This window comes from Oreochromis aureus, linkage group 20 (assembly GCF_013358895.1).
Source record: "Oreochromis aureus strain Israel breed Guangdong linkage group 20, ZZ_aureus, whole genome shotgun sequence".
Taxonomy (NCBI): Eukaryota; Metazoa; Chordata; class Actinopteri; order Cichliformes; family Cichlidae; genus Oreochromis; species Oreochromis aureus.
Window position 1 is genome coordinate 20,591,177 of NC_052961.1, and position 22,209 is coordinate 20,613,385.

The window sequence follows — 22,209 nt, forward strand, 5'->3', positions numbered from 1 at the left end:
TATACAGTATTTGAAAGGATTAGTTTGAATTTATGAGCGAGATTTCAAGGGGGGGGGGAAACCAACTTTAGTATTTGACTGTTTCATAACTGAAGGACATGTTGCAATTCAACTCTTTCCAAAAGCAATTCATGTTCTGCAGAAAAAAGATTCAAAATGCACTCAAACAGGTGGTGAACTCTGATTATTCATTCAGCCAAACACTAAGTTGTAGAATGAGTACTGAGCCATAAAGTTATAATGGTGAAAAGTTATAAAGTGAAGTTCAATATTCAAACAATCACAACTGAAAAAATAGCCAATCAATTTGTAGAAGCGTTTTTAAAGCAGTGGTGTTGCACGTTAGAACGTATAAAGCGCATAGTTTGGTATCCAGGGGTTGTAAAAATGTCTTCTAAAACAAGCTTGATTAGAGGCAGTAATCTGGACTCGTACCTAACAAATCATCACTAGCTTGAGATCAAGTTGCCTATGACGCATCTTTTTTTATTTAGGGTCGACAGTGAATATCCAAACATAACTCTTTATTCAAGTATTAAAATGTAAAGCACATTATTTTGAACAAAGTACAAGAGTCAACACAATTAGAAAAGCATAACTCAAACGTTTCCTTCACAATCAATGTGTAATACATGTCATTTCTCCCACTTATCCCCTCTCCTCGGGCTCCTCCTTAGTCGTGTAATGCATAGAAATGTTTGCACAGTAGCTTTAGTAAACTACAATCCTGTGTCCCAAAAATATCTCAGTTGGTCCCTTAACTAAAATAAAGGGAATGACAACAAAATGAAAGTATCTGATGAACGGATCTGACCAAATAAACTGTAAAGTGGCCGCTAGCCAAGCAAGTTACTGCACTTAGCAAATCACTTTCACACATAGACTGATCGGTTCTGAGGGGTTTTCCAGCATTTGGAGTACAAGAATGTTTATGGAGAGGCTAATAACATTATTAGCGTTAGTATACATATCGTCATGAGCTGTGTAGCATTTGCACTGAAAGCCAGATAGTATAGCTACAAAAATAATGCCGCTTACCTATTAAATAACATCAAAATAAGCCCAAACTTATGTACTATCCATCAGGAACATCATGCTTGATTTTTTTTTTTTTTTTAAATCAAAAAATCAATGTAAGAAAGGCACAACAAAATGAGATCAATATCCCAGCCTAAATTAGAATAATTGTTCTCGCAACAATTTCTTTTTTTTTTTCCTCTCCACCGTGTATTTTAGAGTACTTATTTAGATAAATTAATTGAAAACCTCATTTTAAATGAGAAGATTAGCAGGCAAACCTCCCAGTTTGACAGGAACAGAGGAATGGATATTTAAAGAGCTTTTGTGCCTATGATTTGGTTTAACTGGTCTATATGCCCTTGATATTTGACATCTTCATAAATCTGGTAATCAGAGTAGCACATTACTTACAACTGATGTAATGGGTTCAACACTAGGGAGACATCTTGAAATAACCAGCTTGACCAATGGGAAAAACCCACTGGGAAGTCCAAATGCAAGTTAAAAAGGTGCTGCTATGAGACATCATTTAACATTCTTCCTGTTTAAGCGGAAATGGATCAAGGGTGAAGACGACACACGAATGAAGCAATTGACATCACCTTGTAGCCACTTTGTAGGGGTTTGCCCCGAGCACTCTCAAAAGAGGAAGCAAAAACCATTATTTCTACTTAAGTGAAAAACATACTTCCTTACCAAAGTGCCTGTGAGTGCTTTAGATTGCAACATCTTCAGAAAATTAATTCTGTTTATAGAAGCAGTGCTATTCTTGCCACATGAGCAATGTACTGTCCTTATAACGTGGAATTAGTAACAACTCAACAAACACTTCTGGGGCAGGGGGCAATTCAACAAAATATGTCTGCTTATATAAGAAATAAGATGATCCCCAGAGAAGAAATACACATTAATATAACATAAACATTAACATTAAACTTAAGATTTCCTAAACAATATTTAAGTACCATGAATTCCAACAAATCACAATGCTCTTAAATATGTGCGTCACATATCAGTCCCTGCTGCCAACAGTGAAAGCTGTAATACAAGGATGCACTGCATTCCCAAGTATTTTCTTCCACGTGTAGCACTGGGATAAACTGAAAATGAGCAAACTGAGGAAGTGAACTAGTGGAGTGATATGGGCTCTGCTGCAGCATTAGACTCCTGTTTGCTGAGGTCTTTGTCTTCAGTCATCTTTTAAGAGACGGGCAGTCTCAAGAGCAAAACCTGGAGCTGAGTCATGTCCACCGCAAGGACAATCAGAAAGTCCTACAAAATCCTGGAAGAGCCTGTCACTTTCCTGCCATCAGTCCGCTGTGATGCCCTTCTCTCTGAGCTCCTCTGTCACTCGCACCAAGTACGTAGGGTCAGGATAGCCGAAACTGTAAGAAGGAATAAAAAGCCATCACTGCGCCAGTATGAGCTCAAGCTCAAGTAATAGTGGCAACAACTGACAGCACTTCTCTGTCAAGAACATGGATAAGATGCATCATTAGCCGTTCACCTCCAGCTGAAAGTGAGTACATACCAGCGCGGCCCGCCCCATATTGAGGTCTTGTGGTGAATGTCATTCCAGGTGATGACGTTTTGCATGCCCGTAGTCATGGAGGTACCGATGGTGAAGATAAGGCGCTGTTCGAAGGCCCGGCGTAGCAGGCCCAGCACACGGTTCCCCTCAGGGCTGTCAGGGAGGTAGGCCACACGGTCTGTTCCTGGGTACCGCACACCCGGGTTGGGATGTTCTGGCTATTAAGAGTTAAAGTGTGATGAGCTTATAAATGCATAAATGGCTTTAAACAATCAAATGCCTCAGTTCTGCGGCACTGCTACACATCCAGGTCTTGTATTTTTAGGCATATTTAACACAGGAGGAGTGTGTTTGCAAGTGTGTTTTTTATATAATCTATTACAGCTACTTTGTAATTTTGACAGTTTCTTCAACCCAGGATAGATTTTAGGAAACAATAAAGACAATCTTGAACCTTAATTTTGATAAGAGATAAGGCACCTGTGACACATTCTACCCCTTCTACTTGGCGTCTGTTTCCTGGGAAGGGAAACTCCACAAAAGGTTTATTTTTTCAGGGGAATTCCGACATTGACACCTGTTTAAAAAACAGTGTGGAAACCAACTTTCATTGTCAACAGATGTTTTCTCAGCTTAAGTTTGACGTTTAAACAGTAAGACACAGAAAAGCTGAATACAATCTAGCGTGACAGGGTTTGGAGAGATTATGACCCTTATTGTGTAGATTATTGTGTGTCCTTAGAATAACCTTTTAAGGTTAATGAACTTCCCTCTGGAAACTGTAAATTTGTGGCTACATTAAAGGTCAAAGTCAAACAGCGAGGCATCAGTCATGACAGAAAGAGTAAATATACGTGGTCAAACTGAGGAGAGAGACTGTCATCATATGTGCAGTATGATTTATTTTATGCCAAAGTAAGACTCTCTTACATAAATACACTCCTATTCTTAATTATTCACTGGAATTCTAATGATTAACAATGTTTAACAATCTGAATTATAAATCCAACAAATTTCTTTACACACACAAAAACGATTACTAAAACTTTTTCCCCTGAGTTGCATCTACTGTCCACGTCTACTCACCGACTGTAAGCCAGGAGGGAAGCTGTAGATGATGCAGATACACCCATAGCCTTCATGGCCAGGAAGCTCCAGATCAGGATCTCGTTCTACAATCATTGAGCCATTGGCAGGCTGATTCCCAATCAGCTGCCCATACACGAGCCGACAGACGGGACACGCTTTCTTCACTTTAAAGGCTTGATCCAGGCAAGAGCGACAGAAAGAATGGCCACATTTTTCCAGGGTAGTCTTCTCCACTATGTCCCCCATGCAGATCGAGCAAGTATTACTGTCCTCGGTTTCACCGTGGGAAGCCATGCCGGAGTCCACGTCTTTCCTCTGGGCAGCCTCGTGGAGCATGACGCACGCCTCCTCGTCAACAGGCTTCTTGAACCTCTGCTGCTGTCTCTGGGAGCGCCGAGGCTGGGGAGGTGGAGGCTGGAGCAGGCTCCCCTCTCCGTTCTGCTCCAGGACTCCCACACAGGGCAGCAGAGCCCTCTTCCTCTTGGATCCCCCCTCCTGTTTGCTCATTTCTTTGCGGGCACAACGGCATAAGTCAATGAAAGCTTTTCGCGTCTCGCTGGAGATGGGTGCATCCATCACACCAGCCCCAACGCTCCTCGAGCCTTCCACCGGCTGCAGCCGAACAGCACAGCAGCCCCCCCTCTCTCCTCGCCTAATGATACCAGCACTCATCCCCTGCTTGTGCTGGAAGTCAATGAGCCAGGGCCGCCCAGCTGCAGTCAGGTAATCCCACACTGCCTGTGAAACCAGCACCTCATCACTGCCCTGGCCAGCACTCACACTCATCTCATCAGAGGAAACTGCACAGAGAGGCACATGAAAGTCATCAGTGTTTGAGCAGCAGAAGCAAGTTCAAACAAAAAGTGTTGCACCACGCTTTTTCATAAGCATTCATCTTTTAATGAGACACGGCCGCAGGAGTCTTTTCAACTGTGCTGTTTTGTGCTTTTCTATATAATTTAGGCGCTCAGGCACACGCACATAAAACCACCATAGCACTCGCTGTGTTTTGCCTGCAGTGTATCTGTGCATGACAAATTAATCTACGTCTATTTGCAGCGGCTGCAGCGCATCCAGAAAGAAACACATAAGAAGCAGCGTCGCGGCACTGCTGAGGACGTATCAGCTGTTCCCAAATTCAGACTGTAAACAAAGGAAACTTAATCCCGTCACACGCGCGACAACACGAGGGGAAAAAAGCCCACTGACAGCGGGGGCCACACGCAACAAAAACACTTGAGAGTGACACTTGTTTTGTGGTGAAAGGGTTACCTTGTGATCCCATAAATTCCTTCAATCGCGAATAAAGCTTCCTGTTGAACAGAGAAAGAGAGGAAGACAGACTGAAGCACTGGAATAAACGTAATCACAGCTGTTCGCCGATATTTACACTGAGCCATTCTCCACCGCGGCGGCAGCGATATCGCAACATTAGCTTAGCCTCGCACACATTTAGCTTGAACATTTAGCTAGCCTAAGTGTCTCCACCACCCTCACCACACCAACCCCTCCACCTCGATCATTTCGACACCTCACCCTTTGCCGTAGCTCGTCGCTGCCTGTCAGGGAGGTTTCTGGTTGGATTAAAGAGCACCGAGCTCCATCGGAGGAGGCCTGTGTTGTTGTTGTTATTATTTATTGTTGTTGTTATGTCTGACGTGCTGCTGCAGTTAAGCTAATCTTTTTGTAGTCAAGACATGATTCACATCTCTGAAGGATTTAAAACGGACGTTCCCCAAACCCTGCGCCTCCTCTTGTCAGTCACGCCTGTGTTTGCCTTCCTCATACGTCCTTGGCGTAACACAGAGTAAATAGCATTTGGAGTTGCTCTTCTTATCAGGCTCCGAGCACACTAGCCGTGTGACCGCCTTTTACAGTCAGATAATTTGTTTCTCCTCTTCATTCTGCCCGCCTGTGTGTGAGCTTTCTAATGTAACCGTGCCCTTTCTGTTGAGCGCGTGGCAGCAAACATTATTAAGGAAACTAGGACCTACGAGAAAATGTGACCAGGAAGCTCGTCACTAAGCTGACATGATTGGCTGACAAATGGTGGTTGGTGTGTGTGTGTTTAATAATGTGATTCATTCTGTAATGTCATGATTATCAGCTTTTATGCTAACAGAAGAATACATGGAGCATAACAGCTTCTATGTGATATTTTATTTATTAATGTCACAGTTTAGAATGTTCCATATCCTACAAATAACAATACTGATATCTGTCTACTTATCTATCTAATCTAACTGGATATCTTATCCAGTTTAGGGTAGTAACACTGTTCACATATGCACCAGTAACAACATATTATTTGGAACATGGCCATCATTTACTATTCATCCTGTGGTTACTAAACCATGCAAAGGTCTTTAGCCATCCTTCATGTGTTTATATTTTTTATCTACGAAAATAAATGGCAAATAGATCATATTTATTAATGTGCTTATTAGAACAGCTATTTTATTACCAATATCAAAACATTAATTAGAAAAAATCCCTTCGGTTATGCTTGTAATAAGGTTACACGTTTTTCTTTTACTTGCCTGTGTTTATAATTTTTCTGAACAATAACCAAGATCTGAGATCAGGGTTGCATTAATGGGAAATGACAGTAATCCGCCATCATCCTGTCATGAATTAACTGTCCTTAATGAGGCAGCAACACGGAGCCTGTTAAAGGAATTATTAGCCCTTACAGAGAGGAAAAGATAAAGCACCTCTCTTCCCGCAGAGATGACTGAGGAGATACACAACATTAAACGTCTGTTCATTTTCATTACAACACTTTCTTGCCAATTTATCAGTTAAACAGCTATTGAGTCTATAGATATCAATCAGCGTCTGTTCGTGGAACGGGAATATAAAACAACAGTTTTCTATTCACTGTGATAATAAAGGTTTCCTTTTAGCCTAAATATGTCTTATAAAATACAGCACAGTATTATTAACTAATAAAAGTCAGCCCTTTGACATTTCTCTTATTCAATATAATTTTTACTTGTTTTTTTAAGCTAATTTGTATATTAGTTCTGTTTCTTGGTGTTCTATCTTTCTGAAATAGATAACTCCATTGACTCAATTATAATCAAACAGATCACAAGTAAACTTCTAACTTTAAAGATTTTTCCTCTGTGTGACAGGAATGCATACGATCCTTGAGAAACTGGGACTGTTGTGGAGGCCTGCACTAAAAAGCTTGTAAAGAGATCAAATTAATATTGAGCAGAACTGAATTTAGCTTTTCGGTTCAGCCCTCTGCATCAGTCTCAGTTTCTCATTAATTAATTCCCACCCCTGTTTAAAAGGAACAAGTACTGTGCTAAAGAATTACAGTGTTTCTACAGTATCACAGTCTCCATCCTTCTGATTTTCACTGTATGTAGGTTTGTGTAACTGATGAATGAATTATGATATGCTTTCAATAAAATGAAGTCACACGAGACACTAACACACATTTACAGATCTACACATATGATACCTCACATTTTCAAATAAATGTTGATTTAAAAGTTTAAGTAAGTTTTCATCTTCCACTTAAAACAACAGTGGACACAAGGGCATAAAGACCCTTCTCCAGACTGATGTATGGTGCACAATTCACGAAAACGACTTTCAGTGAAACAAAATTTCTAATATAAGTCGAATAAAAATAAAAAAAAAAATAGAAAAAACATGTCAGCTGCTTCCTTCTTCGTCTTAATTTCCACAAACTGCTTCAGGTGAATATCTGCGATAATGGCTACCCGTCCAAGGTGTACCCCCATATGAAGAGGTTGGAAGGTTTGGTTTTGTTCGCTGTCCAATTGCTGCTACAGCAGAGAAACAGAGCATCATGAAGCAAAGACATGCAAACAGTTCTTGAAATCATCACCCTTATACTGCACTGTGATAGTGACTGTCTCTGCTTTTTTATTTTTTTAAGACCAGATGAGATTCATATGTTTAAAATATAGTCATATCTTGCTGAAGACACAATGCCTGTGAGCACAGTGACTAATGGGTCATTATTCAGAGAGACTGGGGCAGCTCCAAGATTTGTGCACCTGGTCTTTTATTTCTGCTACACTTTGAATATTATATCTTAAAAGGATCTTAAGTATTACACGTGTGTCATTTTTATGCTTTCTTCGTGAAAATTGTCTCGGTGAATGGCACTGATACTTTATGGCTCTGAAGAATAATACGTAAATTATAGATTACAGTACAATTACCAAACCATTATGGCAAAGTAATCAAAACCCTCCTGAAATCCATCCATGGGGGGGGGGCACAAGTCAGTGCTGGTCCAAAGCCCGGATAAATGAAGAGGCTTGTGGCAGGAAGGCATCTGACATTAAATCGTTGCCAAATCAAGAATGAGATTCCCATATTGGATTGGTTGTAGCCTCGATTAACAATGACACTGAAAACTGTGCTAATGTTGGCTTAAGACAAAAGAAGGAGAGAAGGGGAAGTGTGTTTGGAGGATGGGGCTATCTTGTAGAGGGAAAAGACAAAGACCACAGAAAAGATTAATGGATGCAGTGAAGGAGTGGACACAATAGGATGCTAGAGATAGGGTGATTATGGGAGCAGCCAAAAGAAGAATCAAAACCCTCTATGACTGTTTACAGTGTATAATGTGCACCATCTTCCTGTGCACAGCTTTAAAATAACGTTTTTGTTTTGTTTTGTTTATATTAATTACATCTAAAGCACATTCAACCATTTTTTGCAACATACTTGTCAGGCCATAAAAGGCAATCAGGACAGTAAAAAAGATAGAAACTGGCTTTAAAACTCACAAAACAAAACAAATTATGGCTTATTATCTGGCAGAAAAACTAGGAAGAGAAGCGACAAACTATTGTTAGATCATCATTTCTTTAAGAATCATTAGCTCACAAACTTAGTTGGTTATAAAGCTGCTGGAGAAGCTTTAGGTAGATGAAAAAATTGCAATATTGAATTGATAGTGTTGACTAAAATCTACCCTATCAATCTACAAAATAAAGTACATCCTGTCCCTTACATTTCATCATCAGTCATCTGGTCCTTACAGGTCTCAAAACTAGATAAATACAATTTCAGATAGACAGCAATCAATGACATATTATACTGTGCCATTATTTAACAAAACTACGCCAACATGCAGAAGCACTGTGTGGAAAACACAGATGAACTCAGTACCTTGTAGTCAGATGTTTTTTCAGTCTCTTGCTTTGTTACAGATGAATTTATGCCCACTCGTTTTTACAATGCTGTTTCAGTTCATTGAGGTTTGTGGTTTAAGCTTGGCCAAATTTGGATCATGCGACAGAACAATGAGTCCAAGCATGGCAGCAGATCTACAACATGGCTGGGAAAAAAAAAAAAAGTTAATCAAGATGCTTTAGTGGCTCTGTCAAAATCCTGACTTCAACCAAACTGAAATTCTGTAGCGCAGATGCATGTTGCATGGCTGAATTTTGGCAAGACTTTAGCCGTCAGACGGACGGATTTGCATTTTGGCGTAACATGAACTCCCCCATAGTTGCCTTAATGAGTACAAGGTGTGCAGGTCGTGTGGTTGCAAAATAAAAGCACCTTGACAACCATGCTTGAAAGTTGGTATGAGACGTTTGTGCTGATATGCTATGTTTGGTTTTTTCCCAACGTTGTGCTTTTGGCCATTTTGGCCAAACCTCTCCACTTTGGACTCTCCGGCCCAAAAGACATTGTTCTCGAAGTCTTGTGGTTTATTCAGGTGTAATTTTGCAAACCTCAGTCGTTTTCTAATTGTACTGTGACAAACATTTAACCTGCAAATAGAGTCTGAGTAGCACGTGGGGTTTTTGCAATTTATCTGAGCATTGCATCATATGACTTTGAGATGAAGTTGCTGGAATGGCCATTCCTGGGAAGATTGGCAACTGTCTTGGGTGTTTTCCACTTATGAATAATCTTTCACACTGTAGAATAATGAACTTTAGATTGTTTGAAAATGGTCTTATAACCCCTACTAGGCTGATGGGAAGCAACAGTTGCTTAAGATCATTGCTGACATCTTGCATCCTTAGAATTGTGTAAACAAACACGTGAATGCTCCACACCAGAAAAATGCCCAAACCTCTGCTTTTACAGAGGTGCTCACATTTAATTGGTGATCAGTTTGTCAAGTGCATTTGTTAACAGCACCTAGCTGCTACTTACACTTTTAATTCTTATGGAAGCAGTAAAGGTGTGCTTAGTTTTTCACACACTACCTTAACTTTTGTTAAATAAATAAAGACATAGTGTAATATGAGATATTTTGTATGACAATGTTTTTACCCAATTTTAAGACCTGCTAAGAACCATATTACTTTTGTTAAAGCCTGATACATAAAACCTTACAAATGAGTGTACTTTCTTTTTACTACTATAAAAATCCAGCTGGCATATAAATATACCGGACGAGATAAAGGACAACACACAGGACTGATGCTATGCCCAGTAAAAGCTTCAAACAGCGATCCCTTTTTCTTTGCTTCCACTGCTTCCTATTAGATCCATGGAACCAGCTGTTCATAGTCTACCACACCTTAATAAGCCAGAGTAAATGAAGGACTGTTATCACCAGTAACCTATACCCTTCAACAGAATGCATGAGGCATGCAAAATGTGGCATGCAAAATGTGCCATTACTGTCTGATTCACATAGCTCCCCTTTCAAATATTAACTACCTAACTTCACTGCTTCTGTCCCACGCATTCAGAAGCTGCAAGCATTGTTATTCTACCCATTATCATCAGTGTCATCTGAGGCTCAGTCCTCAGTGAACACTCATATGACTGTGCTGTTCTCTTCTTTCCATCCACTGGCTTTTGTTCTATTTGTGTTTTTTTCTGGCAGCTGCCAAGCCTCATACTGGCGATACTGCCTCTCTCCTCTCCTGTTCAAGTACAACTGCTTGAAGCAGCTCCCAAAGTGACATCAGCTAGCTGCTGATTACATCCCCAAGCTGCTGATTACATCTCCCGATGGCCTTCTGTCAGTTTTCATGTGATTTTTCTGTGAGCTTAAGTGCTTTAGTTTACAAAGAAAGCCACTAGAAGTAAAACACGGAAGTAGCAGGTGTATATGACACCCTCTATTCCCATGGGCCTAAAAAGCTATGCTTCACTATGATTTATAGCCAAGGACAATGCTAGAAAGTCATCTATCGAGCAAGCTGTGAAGCTAGATGCTTTGGTTTCCACCACTGTATCTTGGGCATTTCTTGTCTGTTTTGTAGTAAGATAAGCATCACTACATTCACTCCTTCAAAAAAATTTTTTGCTCATATTTTAACTTTGTATATGAGTCTTTTGTGTGTGTTGTAGCATGACAGGAGAGTACTTTGTGTGAAGACTCCATTTCTATCCAACATTTGCTATCATGAGCAAAGCAATAGCAGTGACCCTCTCCTGAGAGGTGGTTTGCGTCCCATTAATCGCACTGTACCAAAATTGGCTGCAAATTGATGGCACTCAAACAATCATTCTCAATGAAGCGAGCAAGTGAAATTAAGTGGGGGCTGCATTAGGAAGGTCATCCAGGATAAAAAAGAATCTACCAAATCAAACATGTGGAGCTACCTAGTGACACCTTGTGAATAAGGGAGTAGCTTTTATTCCCTTATTCACCTTTATGTTTTGGGGTTTTTTTTACTGGGAGGTCAATTTTGCCTGTAGAACACTTTCTACTTTAAGGATTTACAGCTATTTGCTATAGAACATCATCGCTTGATGACGGCATATAAAATAAGAATGAAGCTTTCCAGTTTAAAAAGTGCAGGCAATTTTTAGACTGGAAACCCTGCATTATTTGTAATGACCAGCAGGAGGGAGAATCCACTGCATGGAAGCTTGCTTACACCAGTGGGGGAAAAAGAAACATTTTGATTGCCAGAGCTAAGTTTAACTTTAATGTTATCTCAAAATGTTGAGATAACTCAAAGTTTTAAGTTATATTCTCACAATTCTGAGTTAGTAAGGCAAAATTTTGAGGTAGTATCCCAAATTTTTGACTTATTTTTGACAGTTGTTTTTCAGTTGAACAAACAAGCTTCTATAGGTCACATATGAAGGGACCCGAGATTTATTTTACCAGACTGCTATACAGTTTCTTTAAACTTTCAAGTTATTTTTTACTCACTAACTCAAACTTGTAAGAAAATAACTTGAAATTTTTAAAATAACTCAAAATGTAATTTTATTAATTAAAAATTTTGAGAAATCAAAATTTTTGAGAAATCAAAATTTTTGACTTCCCTTTTGCAATCTTTTTTTTTTCACTGGTGAAATCAAGCTTCCACAGTGACCTCACTAAACACTTCCTTGATAGGCTTTTGGTCTCAAGTGAGAGATTTTTATCTTAGTAAATAAATCATAATCTTATTTTGTGAATAGTGATCGCTAATAGAGTCAAATGGATAATAAAGGGGGGACTAAGGGGCTTATGACTGAAAAGTTCTTATTATAGGAAAATGCACTGCCGCCAGTATACCCAGTGCATTGGTTGCTTCGTGCATGGCCGGTAACGTCATCACGGAGTCACTTCTATTCATGCCGTTACAGCACAGGTAACCACCACAGTATTCTCCTGAATGATACATGTAGCCACTCAGACAATACCTCCACATCAGCACTGATATAGGAGCAGAAGTCAAAACCAGAAGCAAAGAAAATTGTTAAGTTTTTGTTCAAAGGTTTTTCTACAAAGGCTCATGCCTTCAACTCAGTTGCAGTGACAGCAGTACAGCGTACCATGTAAAAAAAACATTGAGAGGTGCATGACCTAAAGAAATGGCAGCTACCGACAGCAGACGTGACACCAACTTAATGTAAACTCTGCTGCCCAGCGCCAGCACCACACAGAGGCTGTAAAATGCCCCTTAAATAAACAATTGGCCATGTCCGTCTTTTATATACAGTCTATGGTTGTGCCAGAAATGGTCAGCTACTACTTATTTGACGTGTGAACTCTAAGCAGTAATCGCTGCAAAGTGTAAAGGGACAGGGAAAGCACTGGTTTGCACCTTGAGCAGCTCGCCCAGTTACAACAATCAATTCGTTTTCATAGTGACCCAGTTATCATATTACTGTAGAACTCAGGAAAGCCTGCTTTCATCGAGTTGTAAAACTCATAAAAGTATGAAGTGTCCTCGCTCGCCATCGGGTAGGACGACATTATTCAGGTGGTGGAGCTCTTTCACTGCTCTGGTTCCATGAGTACACTCTTTCTAGAATAATCTCTGGTGGCTTCGATCCGCCGAACACCGTGCTCACGTTCCAAATACCGGACGTCACGAGAGAACGTGAAAAACACGCGATATTTCCAGAGACACCAGTGCATATGTTGTAAACCCGAGTTAACTGTTTAGTTGTCAGTAGTCCTTTTTGCCGGGCACTACTGCCAGATAACAGTGTGAATACCGTGGTTCTTCGAGGGAGCTTAAATTGCTAAAACAGTAAATATGTAAGTCTTGATTTACCGTGTTTACCTGGTAACTAACTAGCTACTTGGTAGTGCGGATCACCCACCTCATACTAGCTAAGTGAGCTAGCACACGAGTTAGCCTCAGCAGTTCAGCCGTACTTAACACTGTTGCCGAGACAAAAAGGAACCGCATTTCGTTAACGCCACAGGCTACAACTTTTCACCAACCTACTGTATTTTTGCACAATCCTGTCTTAAACAACTAAACGTGAGCTGGCATTGTTTATGGACCTGACAACAGCTCAGTCATCGTTAGCTAGCATGCTAATGTCAACGAACATGACAAGGGTAATGCTAAGAGTGGAAAAGCATGGTGTCACGCTCCGGGGTATTCACTTTAGGCTAACATAAGCTAACACGAGCTTTCACTTTAAATTTGATTGCAAGACATTCTTCTCTTAACCCTGTGAAACAATGGCCTCAGTGTGGTTGACATCTTACAATGGCGGATTATTGTAGTATTACCCGAAACCTTTCAAGTGCGATAATCTAATTGTACCTCCGATATATATGTCTATATCAGCAAGTTCCTTATTTTGTCTTAAAAGATATTGTAAACTTTTTATTGGCGAATAAGTATGACTATTGGACGAATAAAGAGGGCGTTTGGGAGGCCTATGTGCTAATCTCAATGAATGAGTTACGCCTTCCTCAACTCCAGTGTGTGGGTACTGCACCCTATACACGTGGGCCATGATCTTATAATGGCCACACTAGGCAGTGGAAATATGAGATCAGAGAGATGCATTGTTTGTTTTGGATTGTCTTAATATTCATTTTCTCCTTTTTGTTCTTGATGCATAGGCAGCCTGCAGCAGCCAAGTGGTATGACAGACGAGACTCTGTCTTTATAGAGTTTTGCGTGGAGGACAGTAAAGATGTGCAAGTAAACTTTGACAAGTCAAAATTCAGTTTCAGGTAATTTGCATTGTTAGCACATTAAATGATGACATTGTTAAAACCCTGTTTGCTAAAAGTGTCTTTAAAAAATAAAGGTGAGCTTTGAAATACTTTTTGGAAATCAGCTCCCAGATCTGTTAAATGGTGTTTAAATAAAATCTGGTAGCCATAACATCATGACAGCCTTTCATTTCATCTTACAGCTGTGTCAGTGGAACAGATGATATCAAACACCAGAATGCAGTGGAGCTTTTTGGAGAGATTGACCCTAAAGTAAGTTTTTAACTTGCGCAGACAGTTCAGGTTGGACCCTGCGTTTCATTGTTAGGAAACCTTCACCAGTTTCTCCTTCTGATATACAGGAATCCAAACACAGACGCACTGACAGGTCTGTGTTGTGTTGTTTACGAAAAGCAGAGCCTGGGAAGTCATGGCCAAGACTTACCAAAGACAAGGCAAAGGTAACTCTCAGCAGTATAACATTTACAAAAACTCAGAATACATCAAAATCTCATAGTATTCATCATTACCTTGTTGTTAACATTGTCAGTTACATTGACCCTTAAAGAGGTAAGATCAGGGTTTAAGTTGAAAGGTGGAGCATGTAATTATTTTATTTTTTTTAAACGGAAGTGGGTATAAGTGGTTGACATTTTTGGGAGAAACGGGTTGTTCATCTTTCATTCAATAAAAAGAATTAAGAAAAAGGAAGTAGATAGGTGTTTGTCTCCATCAGTTTGCACTTTTATTAAGTATTTTACAACTTGCAACTTACTGTTTAAAAAAAAAAAAAAAAGACTCCAGTTTCATCTGCTCTGCTATGAAGGACTGTATTATAAACAGTAAGCTCTCTGTTGCACAAACAGTTTGAAACCATTTCCACATTACCCCAAGCATTGTTTTGTTTTAAAAAAAATAATACCTAAGTAAATATCAAAATTATAAAGTGATTTGAATTTTAAACTTTGCCTAACCAAAACACTTTAATCTACTTGCTTTTAGTGCAACTGGCTAAGTGTGGATTTCAATAATTGGAAAGACTGGGAAGATGACTCAGATGAGGACTTGTCAAGTTTTGACAAATTCTCAGAGGTAAGCATGTCGAACGTGCACAGTCTGCTCATTGTTTGGCTATGTTCAGCTAAACTGACATGTTGGATTTGTGTCCTGCACCTTCCTCCAGATGATGAATAGCATGGGTGGGGATGATCTACCAGATTTAGATGGAGCAGATGATGAGGTATAATATTTGTTTGTTTTTATATAACTATAGTACAGCTGTAATTTGGCATTTAAAATTTATATAACAGATGTTACACATAATTTTAATTGTTTCTCCTTTTTTTTGCAGCACGAGTCTGCAGACAGCGATGATGAAAGTACGTAGCGATCTAAAGGGCTCTGTTGTGATTTATAATCTGTAGTCACTAGATCCCACGAGTCCCAAAACTCTGATAATGCCTGGCAGTGCGAAAAACTGTCCAAACAGATGATTAATTATGGAATAATTTGAGTAAGAACTTACATGTGTGGGGGAAAAGTCATAGGTTATGAGATTTTATTTAATAGAATTAATTTTTATTTATTCAATGTTTTTTTTGTTCGTTTTTTTGTTTTGTTTGTTTTTTTTATACAACAGGGACAATACATGTTAAGATTGCTGCATTTAAACAAAATGCAACTAATGCAATGTACATAAGACTTTCAGCCACAGCTAATTTGCAGACCTTGTCCTTGGTTTCACTTTTTTTCAGACAGTTAGAAAACAGCAATAATAAGAGAATTAACAGCAACTATGATAATTAAATCCCATAATTCATAGCACTAACACACATTTGGTATATCACAAATTGTTTATTAGTTTCTTTAACAATCCACTTTATCCAAAAACCCCATGGACCTTTTTTTTTTTTTTTGTAATGACCATAGCCATAAAAATCAAATTTCATACTTAGATCATGTTTTTAACTTTCTCTTTCAGAAATGCCTGATCTTGAGTAGTTGAATATGGATGCCACCTCAGTAGTTAACAAAGTGAGTTCTAAGTTGGTTGAAGAGAGAGACTAGGCATGAGTTGGCATCCACGTTGAAGAAGAACCTAGTCTCGACGCAGTTTCCAAAGCGACACCCCTGAAGGGAGTGGCAGGGAGTGACTGTTGGATGGAGACATGCACAGAAATCCATAGCAACATACAGTGCTGTGCTTTGCTGTTTTGTTTTGCATGGACAATTCTGTTCAAATGAAAATGTTATTGTTCATTGACTTAAATGATGATGTTATGGGATGTACTGATGTCTTACAACTTCTCTCCGTCTTTTTTTTTCCTTTTTTTTTTTTGCAGATGTCAGGTTATGTATTAAACGTTGTGATTTCTAATGAAAAGAAAAAAAACCTCAAAAATGCCTATTTTCCAAAAAAGTAGATTTTTTAATAACAGATTTTCCCCTTTAATGTTTGTATTGTAAATTGCACATATTTTCTTTGTTAATTTAAGAGGCAGGAGTTCTGCTTGTAATGAGTTTTTCAAATGTATGCCAACATCTACAAATATTTAACAATAACTTCTTCTTCTTTTTTTTTTTTTAAACATGTTTCAGCATTTAAAATAAACATGCTTGTGCAACTTAACAGCTTGTGTTGAGGTTATGGTAGTGGAGTGCTGCTGTTGTTTCACGTAGTCATGCCTTTGCAAAGATGAGTTTCTTTATGCTGTTATACGAATCATCAAAATTAATTTTCTTACAGATAACCCAAGGTGACGGCAGAGATCCTGTGTAGTTAACAAAGTCACACAAATGGTTTGATCCCATATCGATTATAAATGTTTATCATATACAACAGAACTATGATTGGAGGTTTGTTTGATTCAACATGTGTTGAATTCTTTCTTTGTCTTATATTGTGGGAGTTTGGCTATTCATTTCTAATAAACTTTACTGGTCACTGTAATTGTTCTCTTGCCCATAGTGGCCATAGTCTTGCCTTCCTAACAGTTCCATTGTAAATGATGGAAGATGGCACTGATATGCAAGTTCAGCTTGATTAATATTGAGACTTTTGCCGTGTGAGCATATTATAAAGCTTTCCTTTTAAGAACAAAGTTCTCAATAGGTTTTGTTTTTGCTGGAGCAATGGCAAAGCTCGAAGAATTGTATTAAGTTACTCCAATTCATTCTTCAAAAGTATTTTCACACAGAACAAAGACTGCAAATGTACCATATTTCTTAAATTGAGCTTCATAAGGAAGGGTCTTTTAAGGGTCCGTGCTAAGAGTTTTGCAGCAATTAAGTCCATGTGGATATGAAAGTACTGCATTAAAAAGAACTCTGAAAAATCTTTATATCCCATGATCCAATTTCTATGAAATGTGAAATAATCTATTAATCACTTCATAGTGTCAGGCTTTCCACAGAACTGCACTCAACTTTTCTCTAGCTTTTGAAAGAGAATTTCAGGGGTTTTCCATCTTCTTTGTTTTCTAGAAGGAACTACCCAAAGGTCACAAGTACTGTAGTTCGCCTCAGTGAAGTCCGTGGTCTAAATAAACTATTGCCAAGTAAAGGTTATAGTTTGTTGATGAAAGATGTTAGTGATGATCCCAACTTCTCATAACAAAAGTTATATATATATATAACTTCAAGGAAGTTGGCCCATTTTTTATGAGCAGCTTCAAAAGTTGATGTTGTGTTTGCAGTTATCAGATTCGCCTCCTGTTTTCTGCAGTTCACATTTTCACCACTGTGTGGTGAGTATATTCCAGAGCTTCTAATCTAATGTGAGATGTTTAGGTGCTGTATGTTATGTACGCGTCAGCAGTCTGGACCCAGAGAACAGGAAAACACAATGCAAGCACCTTTTCAACACCCTCCCCTGTAAAACTGAACTGTGGGCTTAAACCCACAATAGGTGGCTTAGGGAGTCACGAAAAGACCATAATACTACTCTCAATAGAGATGCCCCAACTGGACCAAAGTCATAAAGTGTCTTTTTCTTTTTTAAAGAAGATAAACACCATTTAAGACAAAGTTGTTTTATTTAAAAGTTGTCTGTTCCATCATATTAAACAGGCAACTTCAAAGGTGACCTGCTGTAGAAAATTAATATTTCTTCCAATTATATTTGTATATTTCCTTCACACCGAGCAAAAACAACCCTGGAACAAACATATAGTCACTCTGGGCTGCGGAAAAGCGAACTCAGATTCAACATCGAGGTTAATGCAAACAGATCATAGAAACTAGCAGAAACTGTTATTGCCAGCGTTTTGTTTAAATGGCTGAAAGGAGAAAATCAGTGAGCTCAGCATAATCCTTTCAAAGCACTGCAGCCGTCCCTTTGGCTGTCCTGGTCAGCATGATGCTCCAGTGCAGATGCTCAATGCCAGGCCTGCTCTCCCCTCTTCCTCTCCAACCGTGGATTTTCCACCGCTTTATCTGACCTGAGCCTCCAAACTATTCCAGCCCACACAATGTAAAACTCTGCCTAATCAGTTCTGTTGCCATCAGCCCAATTTGTACCAATCCAGAGAACAAATGGAGAAATTGAGAAATTGCTCGTGCTTTATAGATCACACCTCCGATTAGTCAATGTGAACTGCTGATGCTAGTTTAACTAGATGAAATAAAAAGAATATAGTTTAGAATCATTCAATTAATATTATCTTCAGTGCTTGGAGAAATATCTGGATTGCTGGAAAATCAAACAAGTTAGTGCAGTTAGTTCAGTGCATTAACAGGTTCTTCCCACCACATGCTCACTGCTGTTGTTTTTGAGGTTCAAGACCACTGCAGTTTCTCAGGGGGGGTTCAGAGTCAGCGATGGGTTACTGATTGGTGTTTTATTGCCAGCTTTTTTGGTTGAATGCTTCAGCCAGGCTGTTGGAGGTACATAGGTGCTCTCATTCTCCTGCAATGAACCCAGAGTTGTAGTTGAACCCCTAAAAAGCTGGAAAACCACATGGAAATGTAAGAAGTCCAAACTGTAAATGCTTGCCAACCATAATTTTTGTTCTCTGGCCCGCTTTGATTAGTTCATGGCTTTTTAGGTTTGTGTTTTTCTTTTACAATAAGCCGAGGGTAATCAAGGCAAGAAAAGGGTTAAATTGCTTTGTTTTGATTTGCGGTGTTGTGCAGTGACCCCTCCCCTGGACTGTGTGGCACTGCCTTGGACCTGGGGTGTTATAAAAAGGCCCCCGAGCTTCCCCTGCTCTGGTAAAGAGGCTGAATGTCTGCAGGACATGCTTACCGTTTGTCTATCCATGTTCTTCTACTGACAACCAGCGGGGTTGGCATATAGATGCGCAGAGACTGGCGTACTGCTCCACTCAGGAGCTCTCTATGACAGAAAGCAAAACAGCAGATTATTTGCAGTTGCACGAGAGTTGCAAGTTAGTAAGGTGTAAATTTTGTCGCTATTAGATTGAGAGAGGTCTTTTTTCGATTTAAGAGCAAATTTTGCTCTTTGTTTTTTAGTGTCAAACTCAGTCAATCCTGTGGAGAAACAGCTTCTCCTTTTAGTTGATTAGTTGTTGACTTTTCATCCCTCCACTCAGGAGTTGCTTTTTGACCTTTCGCCACCATGTGGGAGTTCAGGTCCATGTCTTTCTGGCGGGCGGTGTTTGCTGAGTTCTATGGCACAATGTTCTTCGTGTTCTTCGGGCTGGGGGCGGCCCTCCGCTGGACCACCGGGCCCCATAATGTTCTTCATGTTGCCTTTTGCTTTGGTTTGGCGGCCGCCACCTTCATCCAGTCTATTGGCCACATCAGTGGAGGACACATCAACCCAGCCGTTACCTTTGCCTACCTGATTGGCTCTCAGATGTCCCTGTTCCGTGCTTTCTTCTACATCATTGCCCAGTGTCTCGGAGCGCTGGCTGGTGCTGCTGTGCTCTATGGGGTCACACCCAGCAACATGCGGGGAAACTTGGCACTGAACACGGTAAGATTGCCGTCACCTGCTGTTACCTATCATTTTCCCATACTTAGAAAGAAACTATAAATTAAAATAATTTACAACTAGGTGCACTCTTTCTTGAGACAAAAGATGAGCGTGGATGGATGTATTCAAAGCTAAATGTCTGTTTCAATTTCAAACAGTGTTTGTCTTGACTTTGAATGTATGCACTTCTCAGTTCATTCCATCCCTCTGTCTTTCCCTCTGCAGCTGCAGCCAGGCATCAGCTTGGGCATGGCCACCACAATTGAGATTTTCCTCACCCTCCAGCTTGTCGTCTGCATCTTTGCTGTGACAGATGAGAGACGCAACGGACGCCTGGGCTCTGCTGCTTTGGCCATTGGCTTCTCTGTGCTCATGGGGCATCTTCTTGGGGTAAAAACCATCCCGGGGTCTATAAATTTGAAAATACACTCCAGGTTCATACAAGGATATCCTATCAAGCTAAACAGGCATCTTTACAGTCCTAATCCCGACTTGTCTTTCTTTCTCTTACCTAGATGTACTACACTGGAGCAGGAATGAACCCTGCAAGGTCCTTTGCTCCAGCTGTTCTGGTCAGGAATTTTGTCAACCATTGGGTAAGATAATTGTATCTACAAAAATTTTGACACTGCAAGATTTTTACTTCACACCATAGCATGAACGTGACATCCTCAGACTAAACAACTCTGTCTGCTCTCTGTCATATCTGTAAACAACAGGTGTACTGGGTGGGTCCTATGATTGGTGGTGCCATGGGTGCCTTGCTGTATGACTTCATGCTGTTCCCTCGTTTCCGTGGTCTCTCCGAGAGGCTCGCCACACTGAAGGGCGCCCGACCCCCAGAGGCCGATGGCCAGCAGGAGACCAGGGGAGAGCCCATCGAGCTCAAGACACAGGCCCTATAAGCCCGGAGTTAGAAGATTGGCTTTTCTGAACCCCCTCCTCCTGCCCACCTCATCCCTCACCTGTCATGCCTCCCTCTGCACCTGGTCCATCCTCAGCCCACACACTGTTTTTGCACACATACCTCCTCCCTGTCTCAACACATGCTACTATAGATCCCGAACATTTTGTTTTCCCTTTTTTGAATCTAGAACTGGACCTCCTGATTTACAGTAAAGGGGCGCCCACAGCCCTGGTCATCCTTTCTGATTTTACCACTACCCATCCTACATTTTCTTCTTTCCCCCTTGGATCACAGGACAAAGATGGAGGGTTGGAAGAAGACTTGCCACTGACGGAAGCACCCTGTGCCCTGTGGTGTGGGGAGTCGGTCACTCCTGGCTGACCAGGTGGCTATTACTGCTCAGGACAGGGGCTGCTATTGCTGTCTTTCCTTTGCTTCCCTTTCTCTTTCTTTTCTGTTTTTTTCCCTCCTTCCTATTTTATAGTCTGCTAGGAGTGACGCTACAATAGAGCAGTGGACTTCTGAATGCTTTTTTTTTTCCATTTTGATCCAGTGTGATCTCGCCCTTTGTTTGTTTTGTTCCATGAACTGGGTAAATTACATGTAGGTATTGTACTTAACTAGTATTTATTTGGCTTATGTGCAAGTGCATGCGTGATGAGGAGTGAGAGAAAGACATTGTGCTTGCATGTCTGTGTGCATGTGTATGCTTGTGTGTTTGTTTTAACTGATCATTCTTTTGTTTGTGTTTTGAGTTTTCTTTTCATCTATTTTGCCAGCTTTTTTAGAGAAAGACGCTCCCTTTTTATTGCCCTCGATAAAACCACAAAAGTCCAATACACCAATTCAATCAATTCCATGTTTAGAGTGGTCCTATTGTTTTTTTAATAGCAGTTGAAGATCATTAATACATTTGAATCCAGCCAGATTCAGACAGTTCCAGGTTTGTGTCTCATCTAGTGAAGCACACACACTCACATTTATATTTGTATTAAAATAAACAACAAAAACACCCAGTGAAATAATTTGGACTTTCATAAATTCAGTGAAGTTATAATTGCAAATCCCTAAATTGTATTATTGCACCCATATATGCTAAGCATTGTTTGTTTTTTGTTTTTTTTATTATTTCATTTCAGTGGGAAATCCGCTGGTTTACATAACCTCCACCATATCCCAAAACAGCTTCCTGGGAATTTGTTTTGGGTGGTGACTTCCTGAGATAATTTTTTTCTCCCAGCTTTAAAGCAGCGCTTACCAGATATTCATGTACAAGTGTGTAAAACTGGTTTGCTTTTACCTTTGCGTGCCTGCCATGGTAAAACAAAGAGAGCAAACCTGACAGG

At 40.0% G+C, this 22,209-nt stretch overlaps 3 protein-coding genes across 5 annotated transcripts; 2 read left to right on the forward strand and 1 right to left on the reverse strand.

Moving 5' to 3' along the window:
- Positions 1-472: 472 nt before the first annotated feature.
- dtx3 (deltex E3 ubiquitin ligase 3) lies at positions 473-5,643 on the reverse strand. 2 transcript variants are annotated; one of them, XM_031746880.2, is made up of 5 exons: positions 5,177-5,643; positions 4,913-4,953; positions 3,638-4,440; positions 2,552-2,769; positions 473-2,405 (listed from the first exon to the last, which is right to left on the reverse strand). In XM_031746880.2, the coding sequence occupies exons 2-5, from the start codon at positions 4,923-4,925 to the stop codon at positions 2,330-2,332; spliced, it is 1,110 nt and encodes a 369-aa protein (XP_031602740.1). In that variant the 5' UTR covers positions 4,926-4,953; positions 5,177-5,643; the 3' UTR covers positions 473-2,329. The 2 variants fall into 2 exon arrangements, with proteins under 2 accessions (XP_031602740.1, XP_031602741.1); XM_031746881.2 differs by lacking the exon at positions 4,913-4,953 and having other exon boundaries at positions 5,177-5,642.
- A 7,272-nt stretch (positions 5,644-12,915) lies between these two features.
- On the forward strand, positions 12,916-16,968 carry ptges3a (prostaglandin E synthase 3a (cytosolic)). Of its 2 annotated transcripts, XM_031746903.2 has the most exons (8): positions 12,916-13,097; positions 13,923-14,036; positions 14,222-14,291; positions 14,381-14,479; positions 15,021-15,110; positions 15,202-15,258; positions 15,370-15,397; positions 16,000-16,968. In XM_031746903.2, coding segments are annotated over exons 1-8 (480 nt in total). In that variant the 5' UTR covers positions 12,916-13,095; the 3' UTR covers positions 16,020-16,968. The 2 variants fall into 2 exon arrangements, with proteins under 2 accessions (XP_031602763.1, XP_031602762.1); XM_031746902.2 differs by lacking the exon at positions 12,916-13,097 and having other exon boundaries at positions 13,915-14,036.
- Positions 16,969-19,596: 2,628 nt separating this feature from the next.
- mipa (major intrinsic protein of lens fiber a) lies at positions 19,597-21,047 on the forward strand. Its single transcript, XM_031746895.2, has 4 exons — positions 19,597-19,956; positions 20,182-20,346; positions 20,472-20,552; positions 20,676-21,047. The coding sequence occupies exons 1-4, from the start codon at positions 19,597-19,599 to the stop codon at positions 20,859-20,861; spliced, it is 792 nt and encodes a 263-aa protein (XP_031602755.1). The 3' UTR covers positions 20,862-21,047.
- The last annotated feature ends 1,162 nt before the right edge of the window (positions 21,048-22,209 follow it).

What these genes read in the sequence shown, in the direction of transcription:
- dtx3 (XM_031746880.2), bottom strand. An exon ending in TCCCTCCTGGCTTACAGTCG is followed by an intron (nt 2,770 to 3,637) that starts GTGAGTAGACGT and finishes AACTCTTAATAG; the next exon opens with CCAGAACATCCCAACCCGGG. An exon ending in ATATGGGGCGGGCCGCGCTG is followed by an intron (nt 2,406 to 2,551) that starts GTATGTACTCAC and finishes TCCTTCTTACAG; the next exon opens with TTTCGGCTATCCTGACCCTA.
- ptges3a (XM_031746902.2), top strand. Translation starts at nt 13,915, where the DNA reads ATGCATAGGCAGCCTGCAGCAGCCAAGTGGTATGACAGACGAGACTCT. An exon ending in GTTTTGACAAATTCTCAGAG is followed by an intron (nt 15,111 to 15,201) that starts GTAAGCATGTCG and finishes ACCTTCCTCCAG; the next exon opens with ATGATGAATAGCATGGGTGG. An exon ending in TGCAGACAGCGATGATGAAA is followed by an intron (nt 15,398 to 15,999) that starts GTACGTAGCGAT and finishes TTTCTCTTTCAG; the next exon opens with AAATGCCTGATCTTGAGTAG.
- mipa (XM_031746895.2), top strand. Translation starts at nt 19,597, where the DNA reads ATGTGGGAGTTCAGGTCCATGTCTTTCTGGCGGGCGGTGTTTGCTGAG. An exon ending in GAAACTTGGCACTGAACACG is followed by an intron (nt 19,957 to 20,181) that starts GTAAGATTGCCG and finishes TTCCCTCTGCAG; the next exon opens with CTGCAGCCAGGCATCAGCTT. An exon ending in GGAATTTTGTCAACCATTGG is followed by an intron (nt 20,553 to 20,675) that starts GTAAGATAATTG and finishes TGTAAACAACAG; the next exon opens with GTGTACTGGGTGGGTCCTAT.